At 35.4% G+C, this 21105-nt stretch overlaps 2 protein-coding genes across 3 annotated transcripts in view; one reads left to right on the forward strand and one right to left on the reverse strand.

The window, feature by feature from the left end:
• The window catches only part of LOC132696218 (myosin-I heavy chain-like), a 29550-nt gene extending 12467 nt beyond the window's left edge, over positions 1–17083 (forward strand). The window contains exons 4-25 of the mRNA XM_060660935.1: positions 1932–2205; positions 4684–4874; positions 5136–5331; positions 5456–5637; positions 5693–5935; positions 5994–6186; positions 7210–7681; positions 7781–8344; positions 8401–8630; positions 8694–9001; positions 9057–9425; positions 9961–10320; positions 10383–10612; positions 10668–10854; positions 11253–11417; positions 12242–12677; positions 12733–13065; positions 13114–13620; positions 13700–13998; positions 14060–14299; positions 14353–14613; positions 14714–17083. Coding sequence (XP_060516918.1) covers positions 1932–2205; positions 4684–4874; positions 5136–5331; positions 5456–5637; positions 5693–5935; positions 5994–6186; positions 7210–7681; positions 7781–8344; positions 8401–8630; positions 8694–9001; positions 9057–9425; positions 9961–10320; positions 10383–10612; positions 10668–10854; positions 11253–11417; positions 12242–12677; positions 12733–13065; positions 13114–13620; positions 13700–13998; positions 14060–14299; positions 14353–14613; positions 14714–14803 — 6330 coding nt within the window. The 3' untranslated portion in view covers positions 14804–17083. The remainder of the gene's footprint in view (positions 1–1931; positions 2206–4683; positions 4875–5135; positions 5332–5455; positions 5638–5692; positions 5936–5993; positions 6187–7209; positions 7682–7780; positions 8345–8400; positions 8631–8693; positions 9002–9056; positions 9426–9960; positions 10321–10382; positions 10613–10667; positions 10855–11252; positions 11418–12241; positions 12678–12732; positions 13066–13113; positions 13621–13699; positions 13999–14059; positions 14300–14352; positions 14614–14713) is intronic.
• Positions 17084–17495: 412 nt separating this feature from the next.
• LOC132704131 (uncharacterized) lies at positions 17496–19378 on the reverse strand. Of its 2 annotated transcripts, none has more exons than XM_060673939.1 (3): positions 19228–19378; positions 18253–19124; positions 17496–17924 (listed from the first exon to the last, which is right to left on the reverse strand). In XM_060673939.1, the coding sequence occupies exons 2-3, from the start codon at positions 18755–18757 to the stop codon at positions 17506–17508; spliced, it is 924 nt and encodes a 307-aa protein (XP_060529922.1). In that variant the 5' UTR covers positions 18758–19124; positions 19228–19378; the 3' UTR covers positions 17496–17505. The 2 variants fall into 2 exon arrangements, with proteins under 2 accessions (XP_060529922.1, XP_060529930.1); XM_060673947.1 differs by having other exon boundaries at positions 18253–18766; positions 18824–19373.
• Between the last annotated feature and the right edge of the window lie 1727 nt (positions 19379–21105).

The raw sequence follows: 21105 nt of genomic DNA on the forward strand, positions 1-21105 counted from the left end.
AATGTTATTTAGACATCCTTTTCTTTACTTACGTGGGAAATTGTTTTTGTAAAATCATTGTTTGCGGTCGGTCATGCTTGGGAAATTCTTTAATAATACTCATTATCATTTTAGCTTACCTTTTTTATAAATTAAAGTACGAGTTCCCTTTAGCGTTTATTACCTAATAAAGGAAGTGTTATTTAGAAGACACCTACGATCAGAAGTTCAAATTATATTAGGTTATTAAGTTATAGAAATAAGATTTTTTCAAATATTTCATTTCTTTCCGATTTTGAAATCCAATTTTCATTAGAATTTAGCAGAATAAATTTTTGTATTTATCACTGTTAGCTTGTAATTATCGCCGTATATATGAATAACATTAAAAATATTGTCAGATTTATATTGAAATTTAAATCTTTACAAAACCTGGAGCTGCCAAATTGAACCATTTAACAACCCATACTTTTCATGTTATTGCCAAAAAAAGAACAATTTTAACTCTCAACATTACTTGGGTCGATGAACATTATTTAAACCGTAAATCCCATTGTTAATGAAACATCCTGTAAATTCCGTCAAAATAGTTGTTTTTTAAAATCGCGCAGTTTTTTATTAAGTTGCAGCAGAATTAAGAAATGAACCTGTAAATGTATTGCAACAACGGTCGACGACTTCGTCATTGCAAGTTGAAAACCGAACAAACCTTTCCATAAGAATCATCATATGTATCTCTTTTTATCCGAAAAATATTTTCATGGGCATCGTTATCATTTGCGGATTGCTGTATCGATCGAGGCGTCACCTTTACCAAGTGGTTATTGCAAGTGACACCAAGCGTTACGAAAAATTGCCGAGGATTTGATTATCTCATAGGTTATACGATTTTTTTACAACGTGTGTACCTGGATCAATGTTTTATTCCTAGAGAGAATGTAAAATATTATACTACTCTGGATACAATTTATTTCTTAAGCAGTAAATTATTATTCATCATTCATTTTAATTTTTTGTACTTGAACGATATTTTTTTGTCGTTTAATAAGAATGACAACTTGTCTTTGTTATCTTTTCCAATAAAGTAGTTTTTTGTGACATTGCATTGTCAATAATATCCAAAAACAACCACATCACAATCGGTGCCTTTTTTAACGACTCTTTTTATCCATTGAATTCAAAACATAACTGTTACCATAGTTGGCGTATTACCTTTCTGAAATGAGGTTACGGTGGTTTCAAATAACATATTTTTTATATTATTTATATTTTAGTAATGATACCTAACCTAAACGTACAAAATGATATTGATGATTGTTGTATCGCTAAGTTGCGTTGCATTTGAAGCTTGTTCAATTACATTATCAGTGGATTCAATTTTTCACTTGATCTTTTTTCAATTGAAAAAAGCCAAGATGTTCAAAACTATTAGCTGTAAATTTTTTGTCACTTGGCATAGATTAAACAAAACCAACCAAAAATGACGTCATTCTATCCAGGTAATGCTCCAACTAAACTACCATTAATTTGTTTCAAAGCTAATAGTTTTTTTGATATTTACCTTTTTGTAAAAAATATATGAATTGTTACTTTTGTTACTTTTGGCAGAAATAATACAAAAAACGCGACTATTCGTATTAGTTCAATCTGCCAGGTTTACATTGAGTGACCGAAAAGTTTTCTTTCGTGATAACTGCCTGCATTCTTAATATTTTTTTTAAACTTTGAATTTTGTTTTAAAAGTCAAGTAAAACCGGGAAAGGTTGGCAAATTTGCAAAGACAGATTACGTAAATACCGTGAAAAACAGTGGGACTGTTTTTGTCCATCCGTAAATATCAGAGATTTGTTTACAATGGTTTGCGCGAGAGAAGGATGTTTTAAGTCTTCATTTTGAAAAATATATAGGGAAAACGAAACAAGGTAAAACAGCAGCGATATTTGTATTTTCAGGAATACGTGACCAAATATCACCGCAGAAAAATGAGCGAACTGGAGCCACACGTGTTCGCTTTGGCGGAGGCGGCATATAACTCGCTTCAAATGGGATCCCCGACACCCGGACGACAGCACAAAAACCAGAGCCTGGTTATCAGCGGCGAAAGTGGCGCGGGAAAAACAGAAAGCACTAGGTTTATACTGCAATATTTATGTTCTGTTACCAGCGGAGTTTCGGCTTGGGTCGAACAGCAAATTCTAGAGGCTAATACGATATTGGAAGCTTTCGGTATGCCTTTTGCCAACTCCCTAGGTTGATTAATTGTTGATAGGTTGTTAGTTGAACCGACGTAACTCACCAAATAATTCATATCGATCACTTCGACCTTAAATAATGGTCATCAGTTAAGCTCGTTTCAGAAATGATGAATGATTTGGTAAAGTTGTAAAAATCTATACCTAGATATTGATTACTTTTGCGTAGATCTATTAAAATTTGCTAATTGCTTATTTAGTTAATGATCCTTAGTGTAATATATAGCAGATGTCTCACAATTATATTTAAATATAAAAATTAATTGAACAAAGATTCTCAATTTTTTTTCTTAAATGGATGAGATGCTTGTTTTGCACTTTATTAATTACATAAAATATCCGTAACACTTTTTTTGCTTTCCTCGTTAATTGGAATCACTTACAAAATGTCGGTTTGCCAGACAATTTTGAAATTTAGTATACAGATTGTTCTGTGGTCTCCCGAATTTTCTCAGGTATAGAACCGAGTCTCTTTTTCTCTCCCCCGCCCATCTCTGATCTCCCCGTCTCTCGCACTTTCTAATCTAAACCTCTCTCTCACTTTAAACCTCTCTCTTATTCTAAACACCTCTCCCATTTTAGACCTCTCTTTTATTGTAGACCTAACTCTCCCCTTAAGCCTCCTTAAACATTTTTAGCTTAACAGAGAGGTTTAGAGAGAGAAAGAGAGAGTGTCGCTCCCATACCGAGGGATCACTGTAGTGATCAGTGTCCTGCTGAGCTAGAACCTGCCAATCGTAACTACAGCGCAATAAAATGTCCAATGTTAAAAACGAATTCTTCAAATGCCATCGTTGGTGTAGATTCATATTTGTCGAACAGGTTTTAAACAGGTTACGAGGGCAGCGCCAAAATTTCCCGGCCTGAATATGATAGAAACAAAGCAGAGTAACAATAGTTTATTATTTTTCAATATAATCCCCCTCAACTTCAATACACTTATTACATCTCTTTATTAACAACTCAATCCCTTTAAGAAATATTATTTTGGTTTGCCTGCAAAATGAGCTAAAGCAGCCTCTTTTAATTCAAGTTCGTCGTTAAACAGCCATCCACGTAAGTCCTTTTTCAAATAACCAAACAAATAATAGTCGCTGGGGGCCATATCTGGACTACAGGGAAGATGATTTATCTGTTGGAACCCACACTCTAAAATGGCAACTTGTGCAACACCAGCAGTATGGACAGGTGCAATATCGTGCAAAAGACGCACGCCTCTGGTCAGTTTTGCTCGACGTTTTACACGTATGCAGTCTCCCAATGTATGTAATAATGTTGCGTAATATTTACCATTGACAGTGGTATTAGTTTCTTTAAAATCTATCAAAAGAATTCCTTCACAATCCCAAAAGATCGTGGCCATCACCTTATTTCTTGACTGGCAGACTCTGAATTTTCTTGGAGGTGCTTCACCCTTACGACGCCACTCCATTGATTCTTTTTTCGATAGAGGGTCATAATAGAGAACCATAGTTTCATCTCCCGTCACAATAGTTTCTATCACAGGCTTCGGTTCCGACCCACAGAGTTCCGAAAAAGACCGCGCACACTCAACACGGCGTTGTTTTTGAATAGCCGAAAGGTTTTTAGGAACCCATCTTGCACTAATCTTATGCATACCTAAATGATCATGCAGGATTCGACGAACATTTGTATCAGAAAGCTTAGTAATTTCTGAGATTTCCTTGACCTTTAAACGCCGATCACTCAATACCACCTGTTCCACAGTCGCAACAATATCTTCCGTTATGACCTCCACTGGTCGACCAGTTCTTGAATCATCTTTAAGGGACTCGTGCCCCATTGGAAAACGTTTTGCCCATTCTTTCACTACAGAATACCAAGTAGAACTTTGGCCGTACACACCATCCAGCCTTTCTTTAATAATTTTAGGTGCTAACCCTTCCTTTGTCAAAAACTTTATGACTACTCTATACTTAATTTGCGTTATTTGCGACATTTTTTCGGACACGTCTTGTTTATAATGCTATGAATAAAAAACTATTTGACGCAAGACTTCTTTTTTTTTTCGCAGCCTACTAAGATATATATTTAAAAGAAGATAAAGTTTTATCTTGATACTGGAGCTGCATCTATGTCAGGCCGGAAAATTTTGGCGCTAACCTCGTATATCTCGAAAATCAACTAATAAATTTTGTAGAAGAGACTTTGCCCCTTATTTTGCGAAAATTCTCAAAAAGCATGTGCATTTCGTTATGAATGGTGAAAAGTGATTTCATGCAAACATATGTTCAAAATGTGGACTTTTTTCTATTGGATTTTTTCTTTGTTTGTAAAAAGCGAATTAAATTGCATGAAAACTATCCTAGCTCTCCATGTTGGTGTGTATTGTTGTTTTTTAATTTACTTAAAATTTACCTGGTCAGAGAACAGGTCAGACTTATTATATGTTTATTTATTTATATATTTATTTATTAAACATACGTTTAAGGTAATGCAAAAACCGTACGGAATGACAACTCGAGCAGATTCGGCAAATTCATGCAAGTGTGTTTCGATTCAAGGTGGATGATAGCAGGATGTATAGTGCAAGATTATTTATTAGAACAATCTAGGTTAACGTTCCAGGGACCTGGGGAACGAAATTATCACGTATTTTATCAACTAGTGGAGGAGGCGAAGGTAATTTAATTAAATACGGGTTTTTATTTCGTTACACCTATATTACGCATTAAAATCCTTGACCTAGACCATTAAATTATTGCTATTTCTTGTTAATACTTATAAAATAAAAAAAATACTGGCACGTAATAGTTTATAAGATTGTATTAACGCTAAAAACATGAAAGAGTAGGCAGCTATTTATATAAAAAAAAACACAAGAATAGAGATAATTATTAGCATTTGAATGTTGGTGTGTTTTGAGAAATATATAATTTTTAGCACAATAATGAACTCGCCACAAACCTTCATCTGAGGGAAGCAAACTTCTACATATATTTAAACCAATCAGACTGTATTAAGCTCGAAGGTGACGCTAGAAGATTAGATAGTTTAAGATTAGCCTTCCAAGTTCTCCAGGTACCTGTAAACATGTGCAATGGAATATTCCAAACACTATCAGCCATTTTGTGGTTAGGCAAGTATTTTTGGTAAAGCTTTATTTGCGGTTGCGCAGCACATGCTATGTCTTTTATATATTGCTGCACAGTTGATAGAGACAATATTATGTTGAACATAAGAGATATACGTTTTTAATGCAGGTAATTTAAAATTTGAAGACGTCGATGGAGAAAAATGTCAACTAACCAAAGAAGACGAAAGTATTGTAGATATTTTATCTAAGTTGTTAGGATTAGAGAATGATAGTTTAAAGCAAGTTGTTTTGTTGAGACAGATAAATGTGAGGGGGAACATTACGGAAATTCCTTTGACGGTGCAGCAGGTAACTCATTCCTATTTTTTTATGCTTTTAATTTGAGCGATGCGAACTCCATTAGGCAAGGGAAAATCGCCATGCGATGGCCAAGGCGTTATATTCACGCAGTTTCGCGTGGTTGATAAACCACATAAACAATTGTATAAACCCGGGGCAGGATTCTTCGAGGTTTTTGGGCGTGCTCGATATTTTTGGATTCGAAAATTTTGCCGTAAACTCTTTCGAGCAGCTGTGCATAAACTATACCAACGAAAAGCTGCACAAATTTTTTAATCATTACGTATTTGCCCTCGAGCAGGAAATAGTAAGTAAGCTGTCTTTTTTGAGACAATAATTTTTTATGAAATGCCGAATTGTTTCAGTACCAGCAGGAAGAAATTAATTTTAATCACATCTCATTTACCGATAACACATTGTGTTTAGAGTTACTGGAAAAACCGCCACGTTGTATTTTAAGGCTTTTAAGTGAACAATGCCACTTGCCAAGGGGCTGTGATGCGTCGTATATTACAAATTTACATGGTGAATTTGAAAATCACGAAAGATACGTCAAAGGTAGGATAGACTTGTATAATGACAATGGCGTCATAGACAAGTGAGGCAAATTTTGGCATAGAAAAAGATGGCTAGTAATAGAGATTCTTGTGTTTCTCTTGGTCATTTATATAAATAGAATAAGCGCATACAAATTGATATATCTAGAAATTCAAATTATTGATCAGAAAATGGCAATAAGACTTTAGAATTGAAATACACAGTAATGTACCTAAACATTTAACCAATTTTTTATTTCTCGGAAAAAGGAGGAAAATAGATTTTTGTGACAATTAAAAAGGTATTTGTTATTTCTAAATAATACGCACAAATATAACTTATCATGTCATATAAATGATTAAATCTAATTAACCATTGAAGCGTGGAAATGGCAAAGGGGGGTTTTTTGAGATAATCAAGAAAAACTGTTTAAATTTACAACAATTTTTATAATTTGCCGGTGTTCGTAAAAATAAGGCAAATGCAGGCTACTCAGTTATTACGATAGGCATAACAATTTTAACGCATAATGTTATATCAAAAAATGGTATATACCCCACATAAATTTCCACTCTTCAATTATTACGTATTATATGGAAATAATAGTGGCTATTCTACAAAACATGATTTGCATGGTCAAAAATAATCAACATGTATTACAAACACTTAGTTCAAAGAATGTGGAAAACATTGGAAAAATTTAGAAATAAAATAATCAACATTCTCATACAGTTATAGCCCTTTAGTGACTAAGAAAACAATAACTATTAATACCCATCCCACTTTGAATAAAATTTGCCTCACAAAATCCATGTAGGTTGCATTAGTTTGTTTATCTGAAGTGTATATTTCCAATTTCGAAAAAGTTCATATTATATGATGTCACATTTTGGTGCCACCATTTTCTTTTCTTTTTTTTTTTCGTAGCTTGTCTAAACTATAGCAAAAAAAATAATTATCGAAAAAACAGGAACATGAAATAAATTATATAACAAAGAGATAAGTTGAAATTTCTTAAGCCTTAAATATAACATGTATATCTAGGTGACGACAAGCGTCGTTGGGAAACAGAATTCGGTGTTAAACACTACGCCGGTTGTGTGACCTACAATGTAAAGGGCTTTGTCGATAAAAATCGCGACGTTCAGCAAGATGTATTTTTTGACATTATATCTCGAAGCACAAACGAATTTGTGCAAGACTTGGCGACATTCCAAGATCTTTCCCAAAAGGTCCAAGTTACTAATGGAGTGAACACTGTCTCCCGAGGCACTAGTAAAGGAAAACCCACTGTTTCTGACACATTCAGGTACCAACTGCAGGCACTGGTTGACGTATTGCAGTCGACCACCCCATGGTACGTTCGATGCATTAAGCCAAATAAAGACAAGCTCCCAAATGATTATGATGACGCGTTAGTGCTCGACCAGCTGAAATATTTAGGAATGTTGGATATAATTAGAATACGAAAAGAAGGTTTTCCAATTCACATGGCATACGAAGACTTTGTAATAAGGTAATACAATCGATGATATAATTAAGAAGTATAATTAGTAAGATATTTGGATTGAAAATAAAGTTGGGTACAGAAGCCAAATCTTGTTTATACTTTTAGATATCATTGTTTATCAAAAAATCGCCTACCTCCTGACGTAAAAACCGCGTCTCTGCATCTGATAGAATCGTATAAACTTCCGAAAACCGAATGGCAGTTGGGAAAAACCAAAGTGTTCTTAAGATCTCACGTCCACGAGCCGTTGGAAGACACTCGTAACAAGATGCTCAAATCCAAAGCAATTTTAATACAAAAGACTTATCGAAAGTACAAAGCAAGGAGAGAGTTTTTAAAAATAAGAAATGCGGTCCTAAGAATTCAACACGCTTATAAGGGTTGGAAATTAAGGATAGAGTTTTTGAGAAAGAGAAGGGCCGCTATTGTTATTCAGAGTCATTTGCGCGGAGTATTTGCCAGAGAGGTGGCAGCAGCTCTAAGAGAAATGCGAAGAGTAGAAGAGGAAATGCGGAAGAGGGAAAAGCTAGAGGAAGAAAGGAAACAAAGAGAAATGGAACGCAAGGAAAAGCAAGCTAGAGAAGCTGATATCAGTAGGCGGGAGCACCAAAAGGATCAAGAAACCAATATGCCTCACCTTCAGAATGGAGAGTTGGAGGAGAGTGAAAGGTAAACACTCCGTTTCAAAACTGGCCTTTATGATAATTATAATTTTTTTGTTATAGAGCTGCCGAACAGGAAATAGCTGCTTTATCCCATATGGCTGAACAACTGAAACCACGATTAACCGAACCAGTTACAGAATCAGTGGATCTAGATAATTTATTCGCTTTTCTTTCTGACGTTCAACCCCAGAATCGCAATAACATCATTGATGAAATTGGTGAAAAAATGAATGAGCTTGTTGAGGATCTAGATGTTGAACTGGAAACTGTAATTCAGCAGGAACTGGAGGGTATGTAGTACATTAAACTTTTTCAACCAGTCAGTAGACAAACAGCACCCCCACTATTTTTAGGATTAGCTAAAGAGCAACAATTGCCAACCCCCCCCAAAATGGGTCATCCTACGTTGCCGGAGCCCACAGGACCACCACCTCCTCCGCCTCCCGCCTTTCAGTCATCTCCCGAAACCGAAGCCGCACCTCCCGATAAAAAAGAAGAGTGCCAGAACAGGACAGAACCTATCTATGAATCAGTATTACCGCGAGAAGAGCCATCAGCTTTACCAGTTTGCGTATCGCCCCCACCGTTGCCAGCACCTCCTAGGTTGCCGTCTGAAAGTCCAAAGGTTACTCCTCAAGTTTCTAGGTCAAGCAGTACATTGGTATGTAACAGTGTTTTCAATTTTAATAAAATCCATGAAATACTTGTCCCTGCAGTCGCAGAATTGGAAAAATCAAAAGGAAAGCCATGAACTCCTTCATGAAAATATAAATAATGTAGAACGCGAGCAAAGACGAAAAGTGAGAATCGAAAAGAAACTACAGGAACTGAATGAAACAAACGAAAAGGAAAATAATATCGACGATCTCCATTATGACATGGTCGAGTTTGCCAATATTCATTTTAATGCTCACGAAAGGAGTCCCGAGGGTACGATTATTGCAACGTTGACTAGAAAACGTCAGAGCTCCGAAATGATACCTAAGTATGAAATGGTCACGTATTACAAAGGCACCACTATTCCAAATTCGCACATACATATGTATGATCCCGACAATGTGAACGTGGCTTGTATTATATTTAGAGTAAGTAGTTTTTCTTTGTTTCAATGTGTATTGAATGATTTAAAATATTTTTCGTTACTGCCCTCACAGTTTCTCGCAGTTTAAAAAAAAAACATGGAAATTTGGTTTCTAGAGCTTCCTACGACAAACATTATTTTGTTTAAAACATTTGGACCAGTTTAAGACGGATTAGATTGTAATTGGGAAACTTAAGATGCTTATATTGAAGAATAATGCCTTACCAGAAAATTCTTGAAAATTATTTTAACGTATTACCAAAATTTACAGAAGAATATATGTCATTTTGTAATACAGGCGTCAAAGATGCAGCAAAGCAATGCCATAATTTATCAAACCCACCCTAAATTATTATTGTGTCTACTTTGGTATAACAACAAAATTATTAAAGGAATTCATAAGCTAAGGTTTTGTTGAATATATTTTCTAATAGTAGTGTTCCTTTTTGTATATGTTAACCCATATATTTTTGCACCTTCTTAATTTTACCCTCTTTATCCAATTGCAATTAAATAAATAAAGATGAATAATTTTCTAGGACTTATCCAAGTACATTCGGGGTGAACTAAATGCCGAAAGGGAACTACAGGTCATACAATCCATCATTGGATACGCGCTGGAACGGGAAGAATTGCGAGATGAAGTGTTCGTTCAATGTATACGTCAAGCGACTAATAATCCCAGCCCAGAGGCGACCGAGAAGGTCTGGTTACTCTTGTGTCTGTGCGTCGTAGCCTTTCAACCGTCTAAATTGCTCTACAGATATTTTCTTTCATTTCTCAAGAAAAATTTATCCCAAGGTGGACGTATCACCCAGTACGTTCAGTGGTGTTTGGATAATTGTAACAACAATAAAATTACTGTAAGGGAGCATCCGCCCTCATCGGTGGAAGTAGCGGTAAGAGAGAATGTCTTTGAAACTACTTTTTACCTTTTTTTTTTCCAATGATGTTCTTTTAGGCAATGAAGAGATTGGGAACAATAGTTTGTAGATTTTTCTTTTTGGATGGACGCACCAAAGCAATAGATGTTCATCCAACAGACACGGCCGGTAACGCAGCCAAAAAATTGGCCGAACGTCTTGGATTAAAAAATTTGGATGGTTGGGCGATATATCAAAGTAGGCAGGATGGAGAAGAACATGTCCGAGCCCACCATTATTTGTATGACATTATTGCGCAGTGGGAAATGCAAGTTTGCAATGTAATGCTCCGCTAGGTAATAGCATTGAATGGTTAATTCTAGGAACCAAAACAAACTGGCCCCGACCGGTGGTCTGGCGACGCTGGGTCGAAGGAGTGGTCAGGGCCTTACCGGAGGTGAAAACCGATTTATATTCAAAAGGAGGTTGTTCAAATCTAGTCGTGAACTTAGTCAAGATCCCGTCGAGGTTAATTTATTATACGCTCAAGCTGTACATAGCATAGTTAAGGTACATCGATAATTTTTTGATTTATTTTTTGTTTGGTGGGGTGGGAAGACGGGTGATTATTTATACAATATATTTTTATGATTTTATTTTAAAGATTAAAGACAAGAATTTTATTCTTGCCTTCGATTCATCTTACTTTAAAGTGAAACTCGGATTCAAGTAAAAGTAATTTTTTCACTAAGTGAAATATTTTTCCTTAACACTTAACTTTTTACTCATTTAAAATTTTTAATGACAATGTATTAATATCTATAATTTTAATTATGTGTTATAGTTACATATTTGAATTCCACAAAAAAATCTCTCGACAGTTTCTGCTGTTCGAATTGATAATTTTGTAAAATAAAAATAAGGAAATTTATTGATGATGATATTGAGTTCCTGGTTAAATATTTTAGTGCGACGATTTTCCTGTCACAGAAAAAGTGGCACTGCAATTGGCTGGATTACAGGCTCAGGTGGCGCTAGGCAATCCCAAAGATAACAATAAACTCGAATACTATACGGATATTGATACCTATTTACCTTACAGAATTTCTAAAACTAGAGGCGATGATGTATGGGTAAGTCTTGAACATTATAAACAATAATTATTACCTGATACATCTGAGGAATCAAATTTAGCAGGAAAATAGTTTTAACAATAAGAAAAATATTATTTTGAACGATTTTATAAAAAGATGCTCCTGCCGTGATAGCAAAACTTTGATTATGTATCCCGTATTTATCACAGTTTTGAAAAATATTTCAATACAATCATATTGGGTATTCCATAAAAACGTGGCAATTGAAGAGCATATTTTTATGCATATCACGATGTCTCTAAGAAGTTTCTAAGAAAATTTTAGAAAAGCTCATAAATAACTATTTGATACAGGTGTTGTCTAAAATGTTGCCAACCTGACGAACCTTAAAACCAAGCTTAAAACACACTCTATATCTGCCTATTTTATCTTATTTAGCTGTTACCATTAACCTTAACAAAACTGGTAGAGGGATAACGGAGTGTTCCATTTAAATATTCAGAGAGGAATTAGTTTAATGCTCATCAATTAATTCCTCTGGAGGCTTAGTAAACCCTTAAAAATACATTTGAGGTCCATTTTTAATATTTTAGCAGCAGCAGGTTGAGAGTATAGGAGATCATTTAATATTTTCTACTTTCTCCCGCTGCATTCAAATTTGCAAAACATTTCTTGGGGGGATTCTGATATAGTCAAGGATATGTAGAGTGCTTTGGCGCTTTTCTGAAACAGCCTGTATAACTGAGAATATTTTTTAAATTATTACGTTTTGATAAAACAATTTTTCAAAATATTGATAAGTAAAGGAAATATTAGTACTTTGCGACACTTATTGCTCCACCCTGTATATATAACATATCCAGGTGCCCATCATCGCCCAAGCTCATCGTCAGTATGGCGCGAATCGAACTGAGCTAACAGCGAAAGCCCTTTATTTGTCGTGCGTGATGCAGTATCCCCTCTACGGAACCACTATGTTTCCCGTCACATACCGGGGTTATTGGTCGTACGGAAACGCTTTAATATTAGGCGTGAACTGTGAAGGAATAATGCTAATCAAAAGTGACGATAAATTTGTTTTAAATGAATTTCGCTATCAAGATGTGGAAAGCATCTTGTTGGACCCTAGCGATAGTTTCATTACACTGACTCTTCAAAGGCACATAGGTGAAAACAATCACAAGTGTTACGTGTTTGAAACCAAACAGAAAAATGAAATTGGATCTCTAATTGCTAGTTACTGTCCGTCTTTAGCGGGATGGCTAACCGAGAGTGAAACCCCACAAAAACGAATCAAGAGTAGGTTAAATTCCGTTCGACGCGAGAAGCAAATCGTATTATATTCTTTTTATAGGTATTACCAATGAAGATCGGGTACGTTTGTATCATAATCTTGTAAACTGCAGAAGGGCCCTAGTAGATCATGAAATTCTTCGGAAACCGATGGACTCTTCCGGTAGCTTTTTACGAAACACTTTGCGCCGACTGAGCAAACACAAGTTGGACAAATTAAGGCAAGAACACGGTGGAGATACTGGCGAAACATATAAGGGCTTCCATTACGCGTTTTGGGCGTTCAGCAGGCAACCATTGTCTCAAAGTATAAGTAGAATGCCCGAGGCAGAAGAACAGATCATGTTACAGGTCTTTCAAATTATCTTAACTTATGCAGGATTAGGACAAAATGGTAATAACCGCTACTGGTGTCGTAATTTTTGTAAGGCGCTTTTTTTAGGTGAGGTAATTCGAAGGGTTGAAGATGAGCATGTGTCCTTACTGCAAACTATCTTGGAACGCTGTATGAGAAAAGATTCTTTACTTTGCGAACTTTACCTCCAATTAGTGAAACAGACAACAGACCACCCCGATCCGAATTCCAGGGTTAATTTGCGCCATTGGGCCTTGTTATCTTTATCTTGTTCGGTTGTTCTCCCACCTAACAAAGTCATCCGCCGATATTTAATAGCACATCTCAAAAGGTGTGGATCAGATTATGTTACAGAAGAAGGAAAATATGCAAGATTCGCGGAAAAATGTTTACTCAAAACACAAGGTACAAGGAGAAGACAGTGGCCACCGTCACGGGAAGAAATCCTATGTACCATTAATAGACGTCCTGTATATGCCAGATTTCATTTTATGGACGGACAATATCATTCAGTAGAGTTTCATCCATCTGCAACAGCTCGTGACGTGTTAGAAACTGTTAGGGATAAAATTGGGCTTACTCCAGATGCCAGAGGTCAGTTAATCAATTATAATATATATTAAACAACTCAGAGAGGGTTGGAGATTAATTCATATCCCTCTCTACTATTTAGGTTATGCTATATATGAAGTACTGGGTAATTCAGAAAGAAGTCTAGCAGCAGAGGAGAAGGTGGCGGATGTAATGGCAAAGTGGGAACGATACAGAACCGCTTCAGCAGCGGCAAATGCCACCAATAATACAGGAACTGCAAAAAGAACGAGGCCTCAACACCATTTCTTTCTATTTAAAAAACATCTGTTTATGGATAACTACATCAATCTTAATGATCCAGTTGAAAAAGAACTACTTTATCATCAAGTCCTACATGATTTGAGGACAGACAGATTCCCAATAACCGATAAGGAAGCGGTAAGAAATATCAAGTGAGAAGTTCTGGAACATAAAAGATGAGTTCTCATTAATTTGGTAGATGATGCTAACAGCCCTGCAAGCTCAGTTGGAGTTAGGAGATTTTGATGACACCATACATGATTACAGACCAATTGCTTGCCACTGTCTTCCAGCCAGGATGGTTCCGACAGTACCCCAAGACGGTGTACAAATGCATCACCAATCTTTGAGGGGAATGACCCCATCTGAGGCGAAACAGGCGTTCTTAAATTTGATACAAAGCTGGCCTCTGCACAAGGCAACCATATTTGACGTTATGGTAAAATTTCAAATGGATTTTGTAACAATTTAGTGGAGGTTGTACTCTTTCAGCAATCATTTACGTCTAACTGGCCTCGCGTATTGTGGCTGGCCGTCGACCAAAAAGGGCTTCACCTTTTGGAACACAGATCTCGCAACACACTTTGCACTTATGACTACAGCGGAATACTTAGTTATTCACCCGCACTAAACTGCCTCATGATTATTACCGGAAGTAATCATAAGCAGAGCAAAGTTATACTTACTACCGCACAAGCATTTCAAATCGCTACTTTAATCAGGGAGTATATGGAAGTGCTTCATGAAAATATGGTAAGGAGTGCTTACAAAAGATCTTTTTGAATTTTCGTTTTTGTTACTGACCTCTTAATGGAATTTTTGTTACTAATGGATGTGTTTTATAATGTAACAGGTCGAGATGAGAAAAGTAGAGCAGACACGAAGTCGGCCAGTTAGTGCTCTACATCCTCATGCTCCGTTGGTGCCTCCTCAACCCAGCTAGAAGAGGGTTACTTTCGCAGATGACACTATTGGTACAGACTATTGCTAAACATGTTCCAACATGTGCGATATCGCGTATATTTTGTTTCTGGGGATTTGGTAATAGCAGGTATATTTATAATTGACCTCACTTGATTCTTATAATTAAGCAGTTTTAATTTCCTGGTCATACAAAATAAAGGAATATTCTGAACAGCTTGTATTCGCAAATTTCTAAAGCAACAAGGTGTGAACAAAAAGGGCATGCTTTTCCAAATTTGCAGAATAGGCAGAAATAAAATTTGAATACGTGTACCATCATGTTGAGCTGAAAAAATGAAAATTTTGAAGACAAATTTAAATTGTTAAATGTATTTGAGAAATTTTCAAATTTTATCTCAAAAATTTTCCCGAATTTCACGATACTGCAAAATAACTTTCAAATGGCATCAAAAAGTGCAATCTGTGGGTGCTAAAAACGTAATTTATTGGAATTTTTCATGATATTGAAATAGTTTTTTTTTTCATGGGAACAGAAATGCAGCCCATAGAAACAGAATATTGCACATATTGATTGCTTGACCAGATACAAGCTGCAAAAAAACTGCAATGTTGCAATACAGCATAATGAAACAAACTTCTGGAAATATTGGTATTTTAGTGTTTAAGGTATTTCGTTTTGCCACTCTTAAAACATTAGAATTAGAATTGACCTGGTCTATAAATTACACACGAAATTTGATTGCCCTAACTAAGTTTATAAGTGCCAGATCCCTTAAAGAAATTCAAATTTTTAAGCAGGAAAAGCAGACAATTTTAAAAAAGTGTTTGCTGTTATATCTATAGCAAGGCGGTACTAATAGTTATTTGCGGAAAACCAAAAATATATTTGTGTATAATAAAAGAATTGCGCTTATTCAAATTGAAAATATTTCAATAGTTCAATAAAAGTAATGATAAAATTTTAATTACATAACCAAATCATGTTTCCCAAGTTCTAGATTTGAATCCACAAGGAAATGTTTTATTTTTGCACATTATGGACATTTGTGTATGTTACTACTACAAGACGAATAATCGAGAAAAAACCTTTTCCTTAAGGTAATAATATGTGATGCTGCTTGACTAAAGAATGTGGCAGACTGACCACAGCTTCTCCCTATCATGCATTCTCCCATTTCTCTTAAAATCATAAGAGAATAATTTCTTACTTTTTAATTTCACGTCATAATTTCAATGACTTTCGTATTTTAGAATGCAACATTTTGAAGTGGAATTAAAAATTAAATTATTATTATAACAAAAAATCATCCCAACATGTAAAACTGGAAAAGATAAAAAAGTTCTTTAATGTTTGAATATCATGGCACTTAGCTCCAAGCAAACATAGATGTACCTACACTTCGTTCTCTCAATAGTTGTAGTAGTTTGTTTAAACTATCTTCTCATCCAGGTAATACAGTAAATTTAATTCTTGATAAATTTTGTGAAAAAGTCAAAAAAAAACTCTACAACTAAACATGCAAGGAGAAATACATATTTGAATGTAGTTAATTAGGATTTAAATTTATAACACAGAGATTGTATAAAATTAATTAACCATGTTGGACTAGCCACTTGTAAAAAGACTGAGTAGCGAGAATGTTATATCAAATGTTATCATTTGCAGTAATATTTTTAAAAGCATATTATTTGTCATATGGAAACATATTGCCGAGTATTATAACTTATGCGGTTATAAGCATAACCGCATAAGATAAGCCACCACCGAGTTACACTCGTATCAGTTTTAAACTTTTTTTTTTCAGTAAAAAAAATTCATTTTTGAAAAGTTGCACGTGAAAAAATATTTTGACCATTCTTAAAGAAAATTGACATATAGAATTTAACATTGTTCGACCATATTTATATTATATACAAAATGTTAAGCTGCAGACTAGTCAAATGTATATATTACTGAAGTAAGTTAATGTACAGATGTTGAACTATGTACGCACATTTTTTTGTGAATATTTTATATTCATTCACCTTTATGTTATTATGATTAGTTGAGACTGAGGGATTTGAAGTAGACCAAAATTGTTACCGATTCGCCAATTACACATGGCGACAAAGAATTATAAAATTTCTAGAAAAGTTTGATAATGACCAAAGGTGAGTGAATTTTTGTGTGATTATCTTTTTTGACTTTGGTGTTTTTCATTATTGGATAATGCTGACACTGATGCGGAAAAGAATTTGGTTTTATATTTATTTTGTAAAGCTTTTGTAAGTTTTTTTAAATATACATTCATAATACAGATATTACAATAAAAACTTTTAAAATCTTTAATTTAATTCAGTTTCCTCCTTAAATGCTAAATAATTCTGATTAAATTGTTTTTGTCCATCATTAGTCATATTTTGCCAGCGCAAAATCTATTTTCATAAAAATAACATTGCCCGAGCTTTGATTAGCATGCAGTTGTGAGTAGGATGGTTAATTTTATTCATCATTTTAAAGGTTGCCTGGGGATCAATCTTTACATTTGGCAGGATGTCTTGGAAAAATATTTTCCAAAATGTTTCAGTTGCATTACAGATTTTATTAAATAATTACTTACCATGTTCAACGAATGTTAAAACTTGATTATTGCCAATTTGGGTAAAACAATTGACATCAATAAAACAATACAATATAAAAACATTTATTTATATGAAGTATTTTTTGTTGCTTATAATACTTTAGTTCTTGAGAGTTAAATCTCTAAATAAAGAATCATCTTGCATCTTTCTTAAATAATCAATAGCCACTAAAGCATCAGGAAATTTGGCATATTCAATATCATCAAAGGATGGACATAAAAACCTAAATTTTATTTTAGTCCTGCTACCCATAGCTCTCCTTCTTTTTGCCAAGTGTTTTAATTCCTTTAAATCAATCATTGTAAGCTGCTTTGCCATATTATCCACTACTAGTTGATTAATAACATCCTCCACCTGAAGTGTGTCATAATTGTATTCTGCAAGTCTGACAATAAGAGTTTTGTTAATGGAATCTATTTGTCTGATTTGAACCATTAATATTTTTCTTGCATTTGCCAACTGGCAAAAATGGGCAACAACTTCGGGGGACCAGTTAATTAAATTTAATGGACCTATGCCTAAAAAATATTAAACAAAAATGACTCTCTAGGCAAACGAAATTAGACATTTGTACAGGCTATTAAAAAAAGTTTGCTATTAGAATTTAAGAGAAGCTTCCTTGCTTGACTTTCAATCATAAAGACCTTATAAAGTTTTGTCTTATTAGCTTATAATTTTCAATTTTTTATAGTGTCAAATTTAAAACAAAAATACTTTTGAGTATCACTCCTTGCTTTAATTTGTTTTAATGAATTGCTTGGAGCCAACTAATAACTAAATTATTCTTGATTATGAGGCAATTTTCTAATAAAACTAGACATACAAATTTACGACTTGAAGACTTACCAGCTAACGTCGCACGTATAGCAAATTGCGGAACTCTGTACAATTTTTTGGTAAAGAAATAAATGTCATCCAGCCCAACTTTGGCCATATATCCAAAATCTAGTAGGTAAACAAATGCCCATGTTTTGTTGCACATCTGATGAGGTACATTAGTAATTCTACCTCGGTAGTATGAACCCTCAGTATATGCTACAGAATACATCCCTTTTTTGATGTGGGAAATAGGTACTCTATAATGGTCTTTATTTTTTGTGTAAAAATTGTGAAGGTACATATGAAAACAATCAAGTTCCCGTTCAAGTGTCACAATCCAAAAATGTGAAGGGCTAAAGACATGACTGACCCTTGCTCGATAAACGTTATTAGGAGTCCACTGTTTTAAATCAAAATAGTGCGGTATTTTGTGTATTTCACTATCATGATGAGTTAAAAAATAATTCCAGTCACTGGTAATATCAACATCATCCGGTTGTTTAATAAGGGTTTGCGATTCTTCGCTTACCATTCTAGATAACTTAAAAAGAAAAATATTTTTGTTACGAGTTTTGAAAAATGGAATTCAACACAATACTTCTCTTCTTTACTTTTGTGGCGCATGTACCGCTTCCCAAGTTACGTGCTACCAGGAAAACCCTCATACCCAGTCACATCCTAACCATTCGCCCAGGTCACAAAGCACACTAGCGACTGCGCGTTCTTCTCTCTCCTCCGTGTGACTCGACCTAGAACACGCCCTCTTGCAACGTTCGCGGTAGAATAAAGAAAATCGTCAAAATCGAGAGTTTGTTTGCCATATGAATACTTCCATTCCTTGTTCCTGGCCAACGATATTTGCGAACCCTCGTCAGGGTCAACCGGGCAATGAATCCCCCCTACAATCCGGCAAACTTTAATCGGCTAATGCAACAAACGGCATTTGAGTGATGAGTTTATTTGGCATGAGCGGAGCTACTGCTTAATATAGGGCTGACTTACAGTATATTATGCAACAAGTGCGGTGTATTTGACTCACGAGTTTATTTGACACGAGCGGAGCGAGTTTTTAATAAACGAGTGAATTAAAAAGTTTACCGAACTTGTTGGATACTGTACTATTTCTACTACGGTTAGTTTTTGGGTACGTTTTCGCAAAACAACACGAATACATTCACTGACATGACCGTTAGAATTGACAAACGTCAAAATTCAAAAATGCTCCCAAATCCGTGCAGGAAAATCCCGGAAATGTCCGAAGTGACTCGGATTCATGGGAAACGAAACTGACGTGTAAAGTGACACTTCCCGCGAAGACGACGACGTGGACACGCGCGGTCCTCATGGAAGAGAACTTTGTATGAGTGGTATAAAGTGGTAGCAATTAACTTAGCTGTTTTCTTTCGAAAACCTATCGACATATCACAAATGTGACTTTGTGGTTTGAAATTCTTGCGGTATTCAAAATAAAGGAAATCTGTACAATGCGTATGTAAGGGTATTCTCGAGATTTGTTCGATTATTTAGAGTTAGTATTATTCGGTATATAAAAATGAATTAGAAACGATTCAGAAGTACTTTTTGAGGTATCTTTATAATAAAAAGCATGATATTTATTAAAAAAGAAAAGTTGCTGAAGCAATGTTTTTATATAAAATGGTTTGGAGCAGAATTGATTGTTCTCTTCTAATTAGTAAATTAAAATTTATTGTGCCTACATATTTAACAAGGAATAATATCACTTTTGAACTTCCTAGAGCTTACACTAATCTGGGACAAAATAATATATTTATTGCACAGAATGTGTAACTTAAATAGTGAACTACGTAATGTGGACACACACACACACACACACACACACACACACACACACACACACACACACACACACACACACACACACACACACACACACACACACACACACACACACACACACACACACACACACACACACACACACACACACACACACACACACACACACACACACACACACACACACACACACACACACACACACACACACACACACACACACACACACACACACACACACACACACACACACACACACACACACACACACACACACACACACACACACACACACACACACACACACACACACACACACACACACACACACACACACACACACACACACACACACACACACACACACACACACACACACACACACACACACACACACACACACACACACACACACACACACACACACACACACACACACACACACACACACACACACACACACACACACACACACACACACACACACACACACACACACACACACACACACACACACACACACACACACACACACACACACACACACACACACACACACACACACACACACACACACACACACACACACACACACACACACACACACACACACACACACACACACACACACACACACACACACACACACACACACACACACACACACACACACACACACACACACACACACACACACACACACACACACACACACACACACACACACACACACACACACACACACACACACACACACACACACACACACACACACACACACACACACACACACACACAGATATATATATATATATATATATATATATATATATATATATATATATATATATATATATATATATATATATATATATATATATATATATATATATATATATATATATATATATATATATGATGACACTATATTCCGGGATATCATCCGTTCGCTCGCTGAACTCCGACTGGAATCCTTATCATCCGTTCGCTCGCTGAACTCCGACTGGAATCCTGCAAATCCTGCATCCGACTGGAATCCTGCATCCGACTGGAATCCTGCAA

The sequence above is a fragment of the Cylas formicarius genome, unplaced genomic scaffold (genome assembly GCF_029955315.1).
Source record: "Cylas formicarius isolate icCylForm1 unplaced genomic scaffold, icCylForm1.1 PGA_scaffold_10__41_contigs__length_53128322, whole genome shotgun sequence".
NCBI lineage: Eukaryota > Metazoa > Arthropoda > Insecta > Coleoptera > Brentidae > Cylas > Cylas formicarius.